The 15,216-nt window shown below is 45.8% G+C and overlaps 1 protein-coding gene across 1 annotated transcript; it reads right to left on the reverse strand.

The window, feature by feature from the left end:
• Positions 1–1,628: 1,628 nt before the first annotated feature.
• Hilpda (hypoxia inducible lipid droplet associated) lies at positions 1,629–4,445 on the reverse strand. The gene is made up of 2 exons (XM_034519371.2): positions 4,286–4,445; positions 1,629–2,469 (listed from the first exon to the last, which is right to left on the reverse strand). The coding sequence occupies exon 2, from the start codon at positions 2,411–2,413 to the stop codon at positions 2,219–2,221; it is 195 nt and encodes a 64-aa protein (XP_034375262.1). The 5' UTR covers positions 2,414–2,469; positions 4,286–4,445; the 3' UTR covers positions 1,629–2,218.
• Positions 4,446–15,216: the final 10,771 nt, after the last annotated feature.

The following is a 15,216-nucleotide window of genomic DNA, read 5'->3' on the forward strand; positions in this document are numbered from 1 at the left end:
AACAGAGGATGCCGTGTGCCATTCTTTTTGTTGGGCAAAAGTATATCAAATTCATAAATACAGAGATGAGAGTGAAACCTAAGGCAGAGTGAATACTTTCATATGCAGGGCAGGGATCAGAGATGTAGATTGCAGGAAGGAAGCCTCTTTCCCCATCATAATAACACACACCTTTAATCCCAGCACTTGAAGCACACGGGACTCAGGTCAGTCTGGGTCACTTGTCAGCTACATTACGAGTTCTAGAGCTACGTAGTGAGACTGCTTCGAAACAAAACAACTCTTCTTTCTTCCACTGTTGAATGGAGGTGAAGCTGCTCAGGTCTAGAGGGGGGGAGGGGCGGAAACAAGCACCTGGCGTGTAGCTATCATCCCCGATCCTCCAGGCTAGGGTGGAAGGATCCTAAATTTCAAGGCCAATCTGGATTACTTACAGAGCTTTCACACGTAAACCATCTGCAGCACGCAGGCATCTAGTAGCCGCCTTAAACTGACAAGAGAATCCAACAGCCACTTCGCTGGATAAGTCGTTGGAGAGAACAAGGTAGGCTAGGCCTGCAGGAACACTCATTTAGACTGAGGCAGGGCTGGGAGAGCACAGATTTCCTTCATAGAGTCAGATGAGTAACAAGACCAAATGGTTCTGGGGGTTGGGGAGGGGATTATGCCATCAGCTCTGCCTGGGAGACACGTCTCATGTGAAACAGCATAGTGCCTGCCAAGGACCCAACTATATGTTAACATACACTTATCTCTAGAGCACTTATAGTACCTAGTGCAATGCAAACACTAGAGTTCTATTTTGTTTAGGGAGAGATAACAAGAAAAAGTGTCTTATCGTGGACACAAGACTAGTTCATCATGGACATAATTTACAAAAAATAAAATATTTTCAGCGCTGACTTAGTTTCCTTGGTGTGGTGTTTTCCTGGTACATGGAATGCCCTGAGTTCAATCTTGACCGCAAACAATCAAAAACTCAACCTACATTTGGCTGAATCCATAGGGGCGACCATGGAGGGCCAAGGTTGAGTCTTACCTAGGCTTTAACTGGCTGATTTAGGGCAGACCTGAAAGGCCCTGTCCGCCAAGTTAAGTTTACATTTAGACAAAACTTTTTGTTTGAATTCAGTCTTGCAATAACAGCCCTGGCTGTCTTTGGAATTTTTGGCAATCCTCCTGCCTCAACTTCTTAAGTGCTGAGAATCATAGGCATATACGACCAAATTCAGTTTCTAAACAGAGCTTTGAGAACTTTCTTGCTCCTGAGTTTAAAAATATTAAGTTTGGACAGAAGCCTATAGGCTTAGCACTTAAGACAGTAGAGACAGGTGGGTGGGGGGGACAAGGCTAGCCTTAGCTACATGAGACTATCTCAAAAGTAAAAATGGCCAGGTATAGTGGTGCACACTTTTAATCCCAGCACTAGAGAGGCAAAAGAGGCACCAGGTTTCTCTGAGGCCAGCCTTGTCTACATAGTGACTTACAGGATAACCAGGGAGGCACAGTGAGATCCTGCCTCGAAAATAAAAATAGAGATAAAGTTTACTTACAGGTCTAGGATTTAAACGTTTCCTTACTAATTTCGAGGGCAAGCATGTCAACAGGATACACAGTGGAAATATATATATATATGTATTCACATTTATTGCATTAGAAAAATTCATGTAAGCCACACAGTGGCTGGAACGCCCATACCCTGAGCAGGCCTGATCATCCCATAGCCCTTTAGACATTATATACAAACACAAGTGCATTACACTGGAGAAAGAACTCAATGTACAACTTGACCTGGACACTGGATAGTCCACCCTCTGTCTTCATCGCTAACACACACCACCTTAGATGCTGTCCAAACAACTCTCATGGAAGAGACTCAATAGTAAACCAACAGAAGATACTTAGGTCCACAAGAGTCCTTAGGACAGAGGGCTGAAACAAACAAAACCAAAAAAACATTCTCCCAACAGCTGAAACTAGTACACCTCCATTCCAGAGCCACAGACAACCCACTCACACCTCTACAGTAAATAGGCTCTTTTCCAGGGTAAGGAAACATCAAAAAAAAAAAAAAAAAAAAAAAAAAAAAAAAAAAAGTGCCCTGCCAGGCCTAGTAACAGTTCTTTGGAGACACTTCATGCTGCCTCTTGGGAAATAGACCATGCAGTTGGACGTGCTGAAGTTAGTGTGTCAACGTATGTGATGCCTGGAGGAAGGTTTATTGTACTCCTCGGGATGGATGGTCTGGAAGGCCCTTGGGAGGCTGTGTGTTGGCTAGTTGACCTCTCGTGATCCAGGAGTTCCCGGGCAATGGGGTCTCCAATAAGCCTCCCAGTGACTCCATCAGTCTAACAAAGATGGAAAGCATGGTCAACATGACCCCCAGCACATAGAGGTTTAGCATGTACTTCATGGCGACGAGGCCCGGCTCCTTTGCAGGGAAGTAGAGCTGCTTTCTGCTGCTAGATCCTGTGAAGAGAGAGAAAGATGAGTTAGTCTCAACCCTTGTTTTCTCAGGAGCAAGAGAGGCCCCGCCAGCCAGGGAGACAGGGACAACTGCGAGTCTGCCTCCGTGCATATGTGCGCCACAAACTCCATAGTTGGAGATAATTTCAAGAGCACTGTTTACAACTATATGTCTTTATCTCTTCCTGCTCTGTAGCCCAGGCTAGCCTCAAGCAATCCTCTTAAGTGCTGGGATTACAGGTACAGTTCACACATCCAACTACTTTTACCTCTCTTTAAGACCATTCCTACCAAGCACAATGTACAAACCCTATGTTACAGTGCCAGGACTTAACTTTACATCAGAGGCAGATGGTAACATAAAAAAAAAAAACCTGGTGGGAGAGATGGCTCTGTGGTTAGCGCTGGCTGCTCTTGCAGAGGAACTGCTACCATGTGGCAGTTCACAGCCATCTGTAACTCCAGTCCCGGGAATCTGACATCTCTTTTGGCCTCTATACACATCCATGATACACAGCGAACAAAACACGGAGGCAAAACACCTCCATGAAAAAAAAAATATAATATATATATTATATACAATATATAATTTCATGTATATATATGAAATACAAGAAAATGCTACGTGTGGCTGGCGGTGCATACTTGAGCTACACAGTGAGTTAAACCCATCTTGAGCAACTTAGTGAGACCCTGACTCAAAAAGTAAAAAGTGGGCTGAAAATATAATTCATTAGTACAGAGTGCTTGCCTAGCCTAGCATAGTATGACAAGAATAAGAAATAGGAGTATGGGCTGGGCGGTGGTGGCGCACGCCTTTAATCCCAGCACTTGGGAGGCAGAGGCAGGCGGATTTCTGAGTTCGAGGCCAGCCTGGTCTACAGAGTGAGTTCCAGGACAGCCAGGGCTACACAGAGAAACCCTGTCTCAAAACAACAACAACAAAAAAAAGGAGTATGTCCTAGAGCAAGCAACCTGTATAAGTTTCTCCTGTATCGTACATTCGAGTTGATTACAAACTCCCCCCAACCCCAGACAGTTTCCTTGTGTAGCCCTGGTTGTCCTGGAACTAGCTCTGTAGACCAGGCTGGCCTCGAACTCACAGATATCCACCTGCCTCTGCCTCCTAAGGGCTGAGATTAAAGGTGTTCGCCGCTGCCGCTACGGCCGCCGCCACCTGGGGATTTATAACTTCTTGAATATAATATTGTCAGTATAAACAAAAAGGGTGTAAAAAACCTGTTATCTCAGCTATGAAGGAGGTTGAGGCAGAAGGAATGCATGTTTAAGGTTAGCCCGAGCTATAGAGCTAATTTGGAGGATTTAATGAAGCCTTGTCTCAAAAGTAAACATAAGGGCTGGTAGGTAATGCAGCCCAGTGGTATAAGCTGTACCTAGCACATACAAGATTTTAGGTTCAATCCGGAGTACCGCAAAACAAAAAGCTGCAAACACAAAATAGCAAAAAATCAAATCTAGTTAATTCGTCCAAACATATTTGAATGCTTTCAAATAGCTCAGGCATTCTGGAAAGGTACACAGGGCCACATGGTGGTCCTACAGACAAGAACCCAGCCTTCAGGGGGGCAGTTACTACACAACACTCTAGTGCGGTGACAGGATGGGAAGACTAAAGTACTTTGGGGGAAACTTGATGGGCAAACAAAGGTGGCCTATGGAGTTCATAGATTGGGCGACGCAGAGAGAACTGGAGGAGATTCCGGGTGCACAGCCCTGACGCGAACGCAAGTAGCCCGACCGATGGAGCGAGGGATCCAGGACTCGGCCTCTGGCCTGGGGGGGGTCCTGGGCCAGTTACCTCAGGAGGAAGAATCCGGAGACGGCTGCTCACAGTCACACCAGGTCGTGAAGGCGTAAAGAAGAAGGTAGGCCGAGTCGCAACGTGGAGGCTCCACGCAGGCACTGCTCTGGATAGAAATAAGTAGCAAAGAGAAACGGACCTCCCGAAGCCCCGCCCCCTCTGGGCGAGGCTCCGCCCTCGGAGACCGCGCACGCGTACGGAACCTGCAGGCGCTCGCCTTGGGGCACGTCCGCTGTTCTGCTGCCCTTGCGTCTACTGCGTCGCAGCGGAGTGGTCAAGGAGTCACGGGAAGCACGCGGCTTGTAGTTGATTCACCGCAGTCCGGAGTGGACAGCGTGATGTTCAACCCCGGCGGCCGTCTTCTAGAAAATCAGGAGCCAAAAGGCGCCTTTATCCCATCGCGGGCAGTGGCTGAAGGCCCGGCCGGGTGTTTTGTTGTTGTTGTTTTGTTTTTGTGTTTTCCTTTTTTTGAGTCGGGTTCTAACCGTGTAGCTGCGACTGGCCTGGAACCCTCGCGAGTGAAAGTAAAATATTCTTCCTGGCTTTGGTCTCGGCTTTTTTTTTTTTAATACAGCGTTTGGACAAATCGCCTTGCCTTCAGTGGCTCCGGTCCCTAGTGAGGGCATTGGCTTTTTAGTTGCTTTTTGTTTTCTTTAAAAATAATAAGCTATTTTCTTTTAAAGGTGCCTTTAGCTTGAACTAGAGAGGGAGGAGGTCACGATCTAGGCTTCATACCTGGAAACTGATCTGCTTTACCAGTTACCTGCCGGCCCTAACCAAGGCAAAGTAGAGGTGCTATCTGTCCCAAAAGGGGATCTCAGAAAAGATTGCTGTGGTGCCCTAGAGTGGGGGAGGCCCTCAGGTCTAACAATGAACACGATAGTTACTGCAAAGAGCGAGGGAGGAGCGCGGGGCGGGGGGTGGGGGACAGGAAGGGCATTCTCATGACCGGCGTTAGGGTGCCCCGGCGAGAGCCAATTCTGTGTGTGAGAGAAACCCTCGCTTCTAAACTGTTGAAGGGAGGAAGCAAACTTCCGCCGTGACCTTTCCCCTACTTTTTAGGCCATCTCTGTCAGAGAGGGCGGGGATGTCTGGAAGAAGAGAGACGTGCTGGCAGGCAGATGAGGTGGAAATGAGCGTTCCGAGCAACTCACATCAGTTGGGTTCAGGATTATACATAGTGTCTGTGCCCCTTTACCCAGACTTCTGTCTACTCCTGGGAATTATCCCTCAGGTTAACTCCCATCTGTGGAGTATGGACGACTCGGCTCTGTTTGCAGTGGCAAAGGGCTGAGAAAGCCCATCAATAGAGGCTGGTTATATAAATCATGAGGGCATTTGTACAGGGATTGCCGAAAACCTGGAAACGGAAAAGTCTGTACATATTTAAGACGGTCTCCTCCATGTGTGTTGTTAAGAAAAGGTAAGTATAGGGGCTGGAATACGGAGTTTACCTGGTCCAACACCACACTCCCAACATTTGGGAGGTGGATGAAGGAGAACCAATATAAATTCAAGGCCATCTTCGAGTGCCTAGCAAGTTAGGAGCCAGCCTGAGCTACAACGCTATCTTAAAACAAAATGGCTTTAATCCCAGGGCTAGGGAAGCAGACAGATCACTGAGTTGAGGGCCAGCCTGGTCTACAGAAAGACTTCCAGAAGAGCAGTGCTACACACAGACACCCCATCTTGAAAAAAATAAATGAATCAAAAACGACTTGTATATGCCATAACATGGATGAGACTTAAAAAATGTTATGCTAACTAAAAAAAACCAGAGCTGGAGAGGTGGCGCAGCAGTTAAGAACAACCCAGGTTCAGTTCCCCACACCCACGTGGCAGCTCACAACTAGCACTGGTGTTCACAGGTGAACAAACATATACATGCAAGTAAAACATTCACAAAAAATAATAAAACACACACAAACATGATTCCATTTAGGTGACATGTCAGAATAGATAAATGAAAAAAAAAATACAACATAGATTAGTGGTCACCACACTAAAAGGTGGGAGGTTTCTTCATTTTTCACCCTTTTTTTTTTTCGTTGTTTTTTTGTTTGCTTGCTTGTTTGGTTTGGTTTGGTTTTTCGAGACAGGGTTTTTCTGTATAGCCCTGGTTGTCCTGGAGCTCACTCTGTAGACAAGGCTGGCCTTGAATTCAGAAATCCACCTGCCTCTGCCTCCAAATGCTAGGATTAAAGGCATGCACCACCACTGCCCAGCTACCCTTTTGGTTTCTGATACAAGGTCTTGCTATATAAAATATGCAATAGGCTAGCCTGAAACTCAGATCGACCTGCCTGTGTCTCCTGAGTGTTGGGATTGGAGACGTGGACCACCATACCCACACACGATTTATTTTTCTGGTGGATGAGAAAATATTCTGAAATTAGTAGTAACAGTTGCACAATCTGGGAATGCACTCAAAACCACTGAATTACATGCTTCATTTAAAAGCTGGAAGTCAGGCTGGGATCTGGCTTTGTTGGCGAGTGTTTACCTAGCATGCTCAAGTCCTAGGTTCAGTCCCCAGCACTGCATAAATCAGCTGTGATGGCATATGCCTGTAATTCCAACACTTGGGATGTGAAGAATGAAAAGCTCCTTTTTCTGATGTATAACAATGTTGGGGGCCGACTTTAGCAGAAAGCGGCTATCAGCTTTGCAGCCATCTTGAGCCATATACCCTGACATGAGACTTGGATTACAATAGCCTACAACAGCTGAGCACACTCTGATAATCTTGGTTTAGATACCTTGGGTGTGTGAGATTAAGGGTGTGTAATTTAAGAGTGTGACTTAGAAGTGTAGAGATAAGATTTAGAGACAAGACCTAAGGGCATGATTATAGGTGTGACTTACAGGCAGGGCTTAGAAGTGAGACATATAAAAGGCAGAGACAGAGATCAGAGAATCAGACACAGCAGAGAGAAGACAGAGAAGCAGGCCCTTGGAAGAGAACTTGGGAGAAGTAACTTGGAACTTGGAGGCACTAGGGACTAGGAACTAGGGACTAGGAACTTAGGACTTAAGACTTAAGACACTTAGAGGAAGAGAGACTGAAGAATAAACGGGATTGAATCACACTCTGTCTGATCTCCATTCCAGACTGGCCTCACTCTCTCTCTTGCTGAACCCCGATCTGTGGACTGGAGCCGCAGCTTGGGCCGGGATACAGTGGCCGCCAAACTCGGGGCAGCCTAGGCCTCAACATTTTGCTTGGGCCGTGACATTTTTTGGCGCCCGAACAGGGACTAGTGCTGTTCCCAATGTAACAAGTTTGAAGGCAACTTGGGAGATTTATAGGACCTTAGTTAGCTTATCTTTCCCAACCCTGCACACGCGCACACACACCAGGAACTGAAATTTGTTGCATGGATTATATCGGAATAAAGTCAGATTATTAACTTTTGAGCCAGAGTCTTGCTGGCTCACCTTAAACTCATCGTCTCTGCCTCAGTCTCCCAAAATGCTGTGATTACAAGCATGTGCAATCCGCTCCTGACAAGACCATGATTTGTTTTGAAAAGAGTAAGATAAGGACATCTTCAGATAACAGAAAGAGAACCCGTGGGCCTTTACAAAGGAAACCTCTGATGTGTTTAAGAAAAAAAGAAAACTGAAGTCAAAAGGAAATGAGCTGCCAAAAGAAAGTGGATAAATATTTGGAAAACACATGGGCCCATCCACATTATGGTGACTCAAAACTATTTTTGATAATAATGATTAGTGTGGGAAAGTAAAGATAAGATGAACTAAGAAAACCCTGGTAAACATTTAAGAAGGCAACAGGAAGCGGGTGTGGTGTTGAATGTCTACAGTCCTAGTGCTGGAGAGGCAAGGACAGAGCCATTTCCATATCAGCTTCCACTGTATAATGAGTTCAAAGCCAGCCTAGGCTACTTGTGCCAGCCTGGGCTACTGGGGGCTTCTGTCTTGGTTAATCGTGATTACCAACTTGATGGAATTTAGAAACTCCATAGAAACAATTCCCGGGTAAGTCTGTAAGGGAGTTCCTGGATTAGGTTAATTATAGTAGGGGTCCCGGACTGAATGAGGAGAGCTGAGCGCCACGGTTGACACAGTGTTACCAGCTGTCTCATGCTCCTGCTGCCAGCCTTGGTTGGCCTGTCATGATGGACTGGTACCCTCAAATTCTACCCCAAAATAAGCCCTTCCAAGTTGCCTTTGTCAGGATACCTTATTAGAGTAAGAAATTAACTACCACACTCTATTTCACAATGGTTTTGTCAGACTACTTTATTACAGAAGTAGAAAAGCATCTACCACACACTATTTCACAGTAGGAGTGAAAGCCTTGGGGAACAAAGATAACAGGTGAGCCAGTCTTTTTATTTGGGAGGAAAGTAGATATTTGCTTTAGACTTTTTATATCTTCAAATGAAAATACTAGCCAGACTTAGGTATTTAATCCCAACACTCACAAGACAGAGAGAGGCAGGTGGATCTCTGTGAGTTTGAGGTCAGCCTGGACAGCCAAAACTTTATAACCCCTCTCTCTCAAAAAAAGAAAAGAGAAAGAAAGAATAAAATCCTTAGGATAGATAGATCTTATTCTTGTTCCCCGTCTTGAAATTTTTAGTTTCAAACCATTAAGTAGAGCAGAGCAAAGTTTCAGCTCTTCACAGGTAGCTGTAGCAACCTGAGAGGCTGAGGCAGGCTATTGAAGCTGAGTGTGAAGCTAGGTGGGTCACATCCTAATCCTAACACCAAGGAGGCTGAGATAGCATGGAGAGTTTGGGGCCAACTCCAGCTTCGTATCCAGACCTGATATGAGCAGGGATCCGAGGAGGAAGGAAAGAAGGAAGAAAGAAAATAAAAGAGGGAAAAATTCAACAGGAAACAAAACAATCCCCCCAGCAGTTTCTGCCCTAGACAGGAGGATGTGTGACCCAGAATGCATAGGTCTTCTGTCCATTGCTGGATCCACCGTGTGAGACATGTTCACTAAATGCTGGCTAAGTGAGTAGAGGAATGAGCCAAATGACTACCTGAAAGTCATTGCTCACAGTAGTCTTCCTAAACAGCCCCTCTATTTCAGTACCAGACCCACACCACCACCCCCAGCTCCCCTTCTTGGCTTCACTGTCTCCATAGTAACCAACACCACCAAGCCCATCTCTTGTTGACTACTTTCTCCCACTACATTGTAGCTCTGTGAAGATGAGGACTCCGATTGTTCTGAAAATTGCTACATACCTAAACCCAGAACAATGCCGGACATATAATAGGTGCTTTTATATTTGCTGAATGAACCGTGTGGTATAAATGAAATGTTTCCATAAAATTTTGGAAATAAAAAAAAAATGGCTACAGAATGACTGCTGGTGTTTTGGTGTGGTTTTGTTTTTGTTATGGTTTTATGTGTTTTAAGGCAGAGTTTCACTCTAGAGCCCAGACCAGCCTGGAATTCACCATATACTGTAGCTTGGCTTGGGACTCATGTCAATCTTTCTGCCTCAGCCATCTGAGTGCTGGGGTTGTAGGTGTGAACCAGTACACCCAGTTCTATCAGTATTTGTTACACATTTTATCCTGAGTCAGCCAATGATAATTTATCTTCCAAATTTTCCCCCACTGGTATCTGCTACAGTTATAATCTGAGAAAAAATTAAAATTTACTAATATTCTGAAAATTCGTTGCTTGAGCTCTTTGGTTCTCCCTTCCTCTCCCCCTACCCCCAACCTTGCTGTCCTGGGGATTGGATCAAGGCCTTGCACATGCTGGGCAAACATTCTACCTCTGAGCTCTGGCCTCATGCCTTCCTTAAGTCTTGACCCAGTTTCTTCATCCCATCTCGTGTGTTGTTTGTTTTTCCTGTACTGTGTGAAATAGTGAGATGCTAGGGAGAGGGAGAAGAAAGGCCATGGCAAGGTGTGGAAAGCCAGGGAAAAGGGCATCTAGAGGAAGCACCAAGAAATGCACAGAGGGAACCCAATGTAAACAGTGACATCACCAGCCTATGTGGGTCAGTAGCCTCAATCCAGAATCTGGCTCTTTTGCAACTAAACACAGAGTGGAGGTAAGTCACGCCTCCAGTTCTTAGTTTCTTCATCAGAGCAGCTTGGTGTGGAGTCAGGGGCCCCACCACCAGCACCACAGGCCTCTGTTCCCCGGGGTCCATTGGAGAATACTGGTGAATAGTGCAGTGTGGGAGAGAATCTAGGTTTTAAAATGACACCAGGATCTGGTGGACTGTCTCAGCAGGTAAAGTGCCGTCACTAAGCCTGTGGGCTGTATCAGTCCTTGGAACATACATGATGGAAGGAGAGCACTGATTCCCTCAAGTTGCCTTCTGACCCCATGTGTGCCACACATGTGACCACACACATAGTCAGGTATCCACACATAATAATTAAAAATGTACTTTAAAGTAAATAAACCACACCAGTCATCCCAGGGCACAGGAGGCCAAGCCAGAAGACCAGAAGACTCAAGAGTTTAAGGCCAATTTGGGCTATGTAAATATTGTTGGGGGAAATGAGATTGAAAAAGAAAGGACTGTGTGTGTGTGTGTGTGTGTGTGTGTGTGTGTGTGTGTGTGTGTGTGTTGCACACATGTAAGCACAGGTTTTCGAAAGTGCCAGGAATAGGCATTGTGAATTTGTTTCGTGGATCTCACCGAGTGCCCTGGTTTGGGCTGGAACTCACTATGTATCCAGGTTGACCCCAAACTCTCAGACACTTGTCTGCCTCTTGAGTACTGAGATTAAAAGTGTGTGCCACCATGCCTAGCAAACATGAGGTGTCTTTTTTTTCAATTAATCTCCAATATATTTGTCTTATGCACATGGATGTTTTTCCTGCATGTAGGTCTGTGCACCATATTGAGTGTCTGATGACCTCAGAGGCCAGAAGGCATTACATGCCCTAGCACTAGAACTGCACATAGTGGGGACTGGGGATCAAACCCATCCTCTGGAAGAGCAGCCAGTATCCTTAGATGCTGAACCATCTCACCAGCACAGAAGTTTTAAATCTTTTCAAGGACAGTCTCATATAGCTCATGTTAGCCTCAAATTTAACAGGCATCTGAAGCAAGCTTTTGAACTCCTGGTCTTCCTATCTTCATCTTCTAAGTGCAGGGATTACAGGTGTGGACCACCAAGCCAGACAGACTTCAAAAACTACAGAGCAGTAAAATTAAAGTTTAGTACTTAGTCAGTGCTCTACAAAATCTTACTTGTCTATTAGACAGTTTTATTCAAAGTTGGGCATTGTGGTGCACACTGTAATCTCAGCTTTTAGGAATCAGAGGCAAGACTGCTATAAATTCAAGTTCAAGCCGACCTGGTAGATCCTGTGGTGTGGGGGTGAAGGGGAAACAACCCAAAACAAAGAAGAAAAGAAAGCAGCTGGGCAGTGGTGACACACGCCTTTAATCCCAGCACTTGGGAGGCAGAGGCAGGTGGATTTCTGGAGGCTGGCCTCAAACTCAGCCTGGTCTACAGAGTGAGTTCCAGGACAGTCCGGGCTATACAAAGAAACCCTGTCTCTAAAAACAAAAAACAAAAAATAAGAAAAGAAAAAAAGAAAGAAAAAGAAAGAAAGAAAGGAAAGGAAAGAAAGAAAGACCCTAACACAATAACAAATTCATCCAACCTTTTCCTCTCTTCTTCCTCTCAAGACAGGTTTATCCCAGGCTGACTTCGAGGTGTCTATGTAGCTGAGTCTGTCTTTGAACTCAGGATCCTCCTGCTTCCATCCCCTGAATGCCAGGATCACAGGAATTAGCCACTGTGCCCAGCCTTTTTATTTGTTTTTGAGATAGGGTCTTCCTCTGTAGCCCATGCTGGGCTGGAGCTATATAGCCCAGATCGGCTTTGAATGGCTGCAGCTCCCTGAGTACTGAGAGTACATGCATGCCCACAATACCGAGCTGTGCTGAGGTCTGGAAAGTGAGAATCGGTGGACTTGGAAATGTTTTGGTTTCCTGAGTTTCTAGTGTTCTACTTTGAATGGCACTGTCACCTCTTGGTATCCATAGGAGGTTGGTTTCAAGCCATTGCAGCTACCAGAAACTGTAGGTGCTCAAGTCCCATCCATAAAATGCTATGGGTTTTGCATGTGACTTTTGCACATTCTTCTGAATATCTTAATTTAGATTAGTTATGAGCCTGTTTTCTGCATAGATTACACTTGTATCATATAATGCAATGAGAACGCTATGTAATAATAATAGCCACACTGTATTGCTTTTAGGAGATAATATTGGGGGGTTGGGAAAAAGCACATACATGTTTAGTATAGAACTTTGCAAGTGTCTTCAATCCAAGGTTGCTTGAATCAAGGCTACCGGAGAGTGATGGTGTTATTAAAAAAAAAAAAAAAAGAGGTAAAGGATGCTTGAAAACAATAGATTGGTGAAAAGCTTAGGAGACATTCAGGAGGAGGACTCCCATCTCTTTGTCTCAGTGGAGGCTCCAGCACAGTCCTGCTGTGTAGGTAACAAGGCTCAGAAGAACCTATGCAGGTGGAGGAGAGCTCACTGTGAACTGCCTCTACACAACCACTCAGCAGCCAGAAGAATGAACACGTAGATCTTCCATACCCTTCTTGCTCCGAGTCACTGAAGTGAGAACCTGGGTGGAGCTTCCCTCACATCTGTCATCTTGCCTTGGTACCCACAGTCATCTCAGAGCATGGGGAAGCCCAGTGGGCCAGGCCTGGGGTAAGCTATGCAAGGCTTGGCAAGGGGCTCTGGAACTTCTGAGGAAAGTGTGCATCTTGTCAGAACAGGGAGGTGGAAGGTGGGAGTAGAAGTATTGGGGTGCAGTAAGGATTTCCTGTTTGGGGGACTACTTTCATTCATAATTACTACACCATAATTGCTACATGTGTCCTCTTTACACACACACACATGGGCTGCATTGACACACACTTGAACTTAACTACATTCTGTCTTTCCCTAGCTGGTTGGCAACTCTTGTCCCAGCCAGATGCCCAGACATTTCTCCTGCCAGCTGGCTAACCCCTTGACTCTGTTCCAAGTTGGCTAGTGGAGGATGGAGGCTTGTCCTGCTGCCTTCTGACCCAGCCAAGGAGGACAGAGCTGCTGCTGGGAAGAGGCAGAAAGAGGAAAGAGGGGCCAGAGAGAGGGCTAAGCCAGTCAAGTGCTTGCCCCACAAGCTTCAGGAACTGAGCTCGATCCCCAGAACTGGAAGGAGAGAGCCAGCTCTAACGTTGTCCTCTGACCTCCACATGCACACTATAGCACGCCCCCACCCATACCATACACAATAATATTTATTATTAAAGGACAGGGTGGGGGTTTAGCTCAGTGCTAAAAGGCTGGCAGAGCAGGTGCTTAGCAAATACTAGGCCTGGCTTGGATCTTCAGCTGGGGATGGGAAGATAACACCCTGACTCTCTGTTTCCCCTTTTCTGAAAAACCTCCCTTTATTCTTGGCTTAGTAGCGGACTCTCTGAGGACATTGTCTAACTGACAGCCTCAATGAAAAGTGCCGCAGCCCTTCCTACGTGCCATGTCTCCAGTCCCCTGTGCCCTAGAACCCGAAGGCAGACAATACTGTTTGCTGTTTCTGGCTCTCAGTTCTCCCTACCCTGGATTCACTCGGTTATGTCATTCAGGGTCTCTCAGGTGATGGGCATGTTTTGTCTAAAGAGCCTTTTTTCTGCTTTTAAAAGTTAGTACAGAGCCAGAAAATGCACAACAGTGGTGGGGTTACTTACCCAGCATGTGTGAAGCTCTGGATTCCATCTAGAGCACTGAGGAAGAGGAGGAAGAGGAGGAGGGAAAGGGGAAGAGTAAGCAAGGGAAAAAGAAAACAATTAGGATTGCTCTGAGAGATTTAAGATTTTTTATTCTTATTTATTCTTATTTGTATTCTTATGATGATGGTGGTGGTGGTGACAGGCTATCACTATGTAGCCCCAGCTGTCCCTCTGTAGAACTCACTCTGAAGACCAGGCTGGCCCCGAGCTTAAGAGATTCATCTGCCTGTCTCCCAAGTGCTGGAATTAAAGATGTAAGCCACCACTGCTGGCTAACTCAGTGGTTTTAAATATCACAGATTTGTTCAACTATTACTACTAAATCCAGGACATTTTATCTTCCTCAAAAGAAGCCTCACATTGGTTAGTGCCACCCTCTATGTCCCCCTCTCCTGGCTTCTGTCAACCACTAATCTACTGAGTCTTTTTAGATATTAAGATCTGCACGCAAGTTGCAAACATTTTACCTAGACTGAACCTGTCTATCCCACCTAAGTCACTGATGCCCAGTCACTCCCCAGCCTAGAGCATCGAGCAAACCAAGCCTCTTAAGAGTTAAAGGTCAGTCTAGGCTACATAGCTCCAGGCCAGCCTGGGCTACAGAGTGAGAGTAAATGAAAGAATAATACCCTGTCTCAAACAAAACAAAAGCCAGCTTTTTAAGTCAGTGTGGGAACTCTCTCCAAAACAAGTTTGCTTGATGGGCAGTTGATCCATCCGGCCTAGGAGTCTGTATGTTAGGACAGGTGTGTGTATACTGCAAACCTTTGTACCTGTCTTAGCTCAGAGCTGTTGACATTCTTACTGTCTTCATCACTCCTTGTGACCTGTAATGTCTGGGATAAGGACAATGGCTTTCACAGATCATGGTACAGGTCTCTGAATCAATAGCATATGATGTTGGTGGTTTTGCACCCTGAGACCAAGGGTAGCCTATCACCACAGCGGCTTTAGGCACTGGGCTGGGGTGTGGCTCAGTCATGCTCCTTACCTCATGTATTCAAGGCTCTGGGTTTCCTGAGCATTTCTAGTTTTTCTCAGCCCGACAAGAATGCAAGTCTCCACTTTCCTCGTTCCTAAAGCCTACACGCCTTCCTACAAAAGGAGTGCACCGTGAAAGCTCCCGAGTGTCTCCTAAGGCGGAGACTTAATTTATGAGGCCCTCAGA

This window comes from Arvicanthis niloticus, chromosome 15, assembly GCF_011762505.2.
Source record: "Arvicanthis niloticus isolate mArvNil1 chromosome 15, mArvNil1.pat.X, whole genome shotgun sequence".
Classification (NCBI taxonomy): domain Eukaryota; kingdom Metazoa; phylum Chordata; class Mammalia; order Rodentia; family Muridae; genus Arvicanthis; species Arvicanthis niloticus.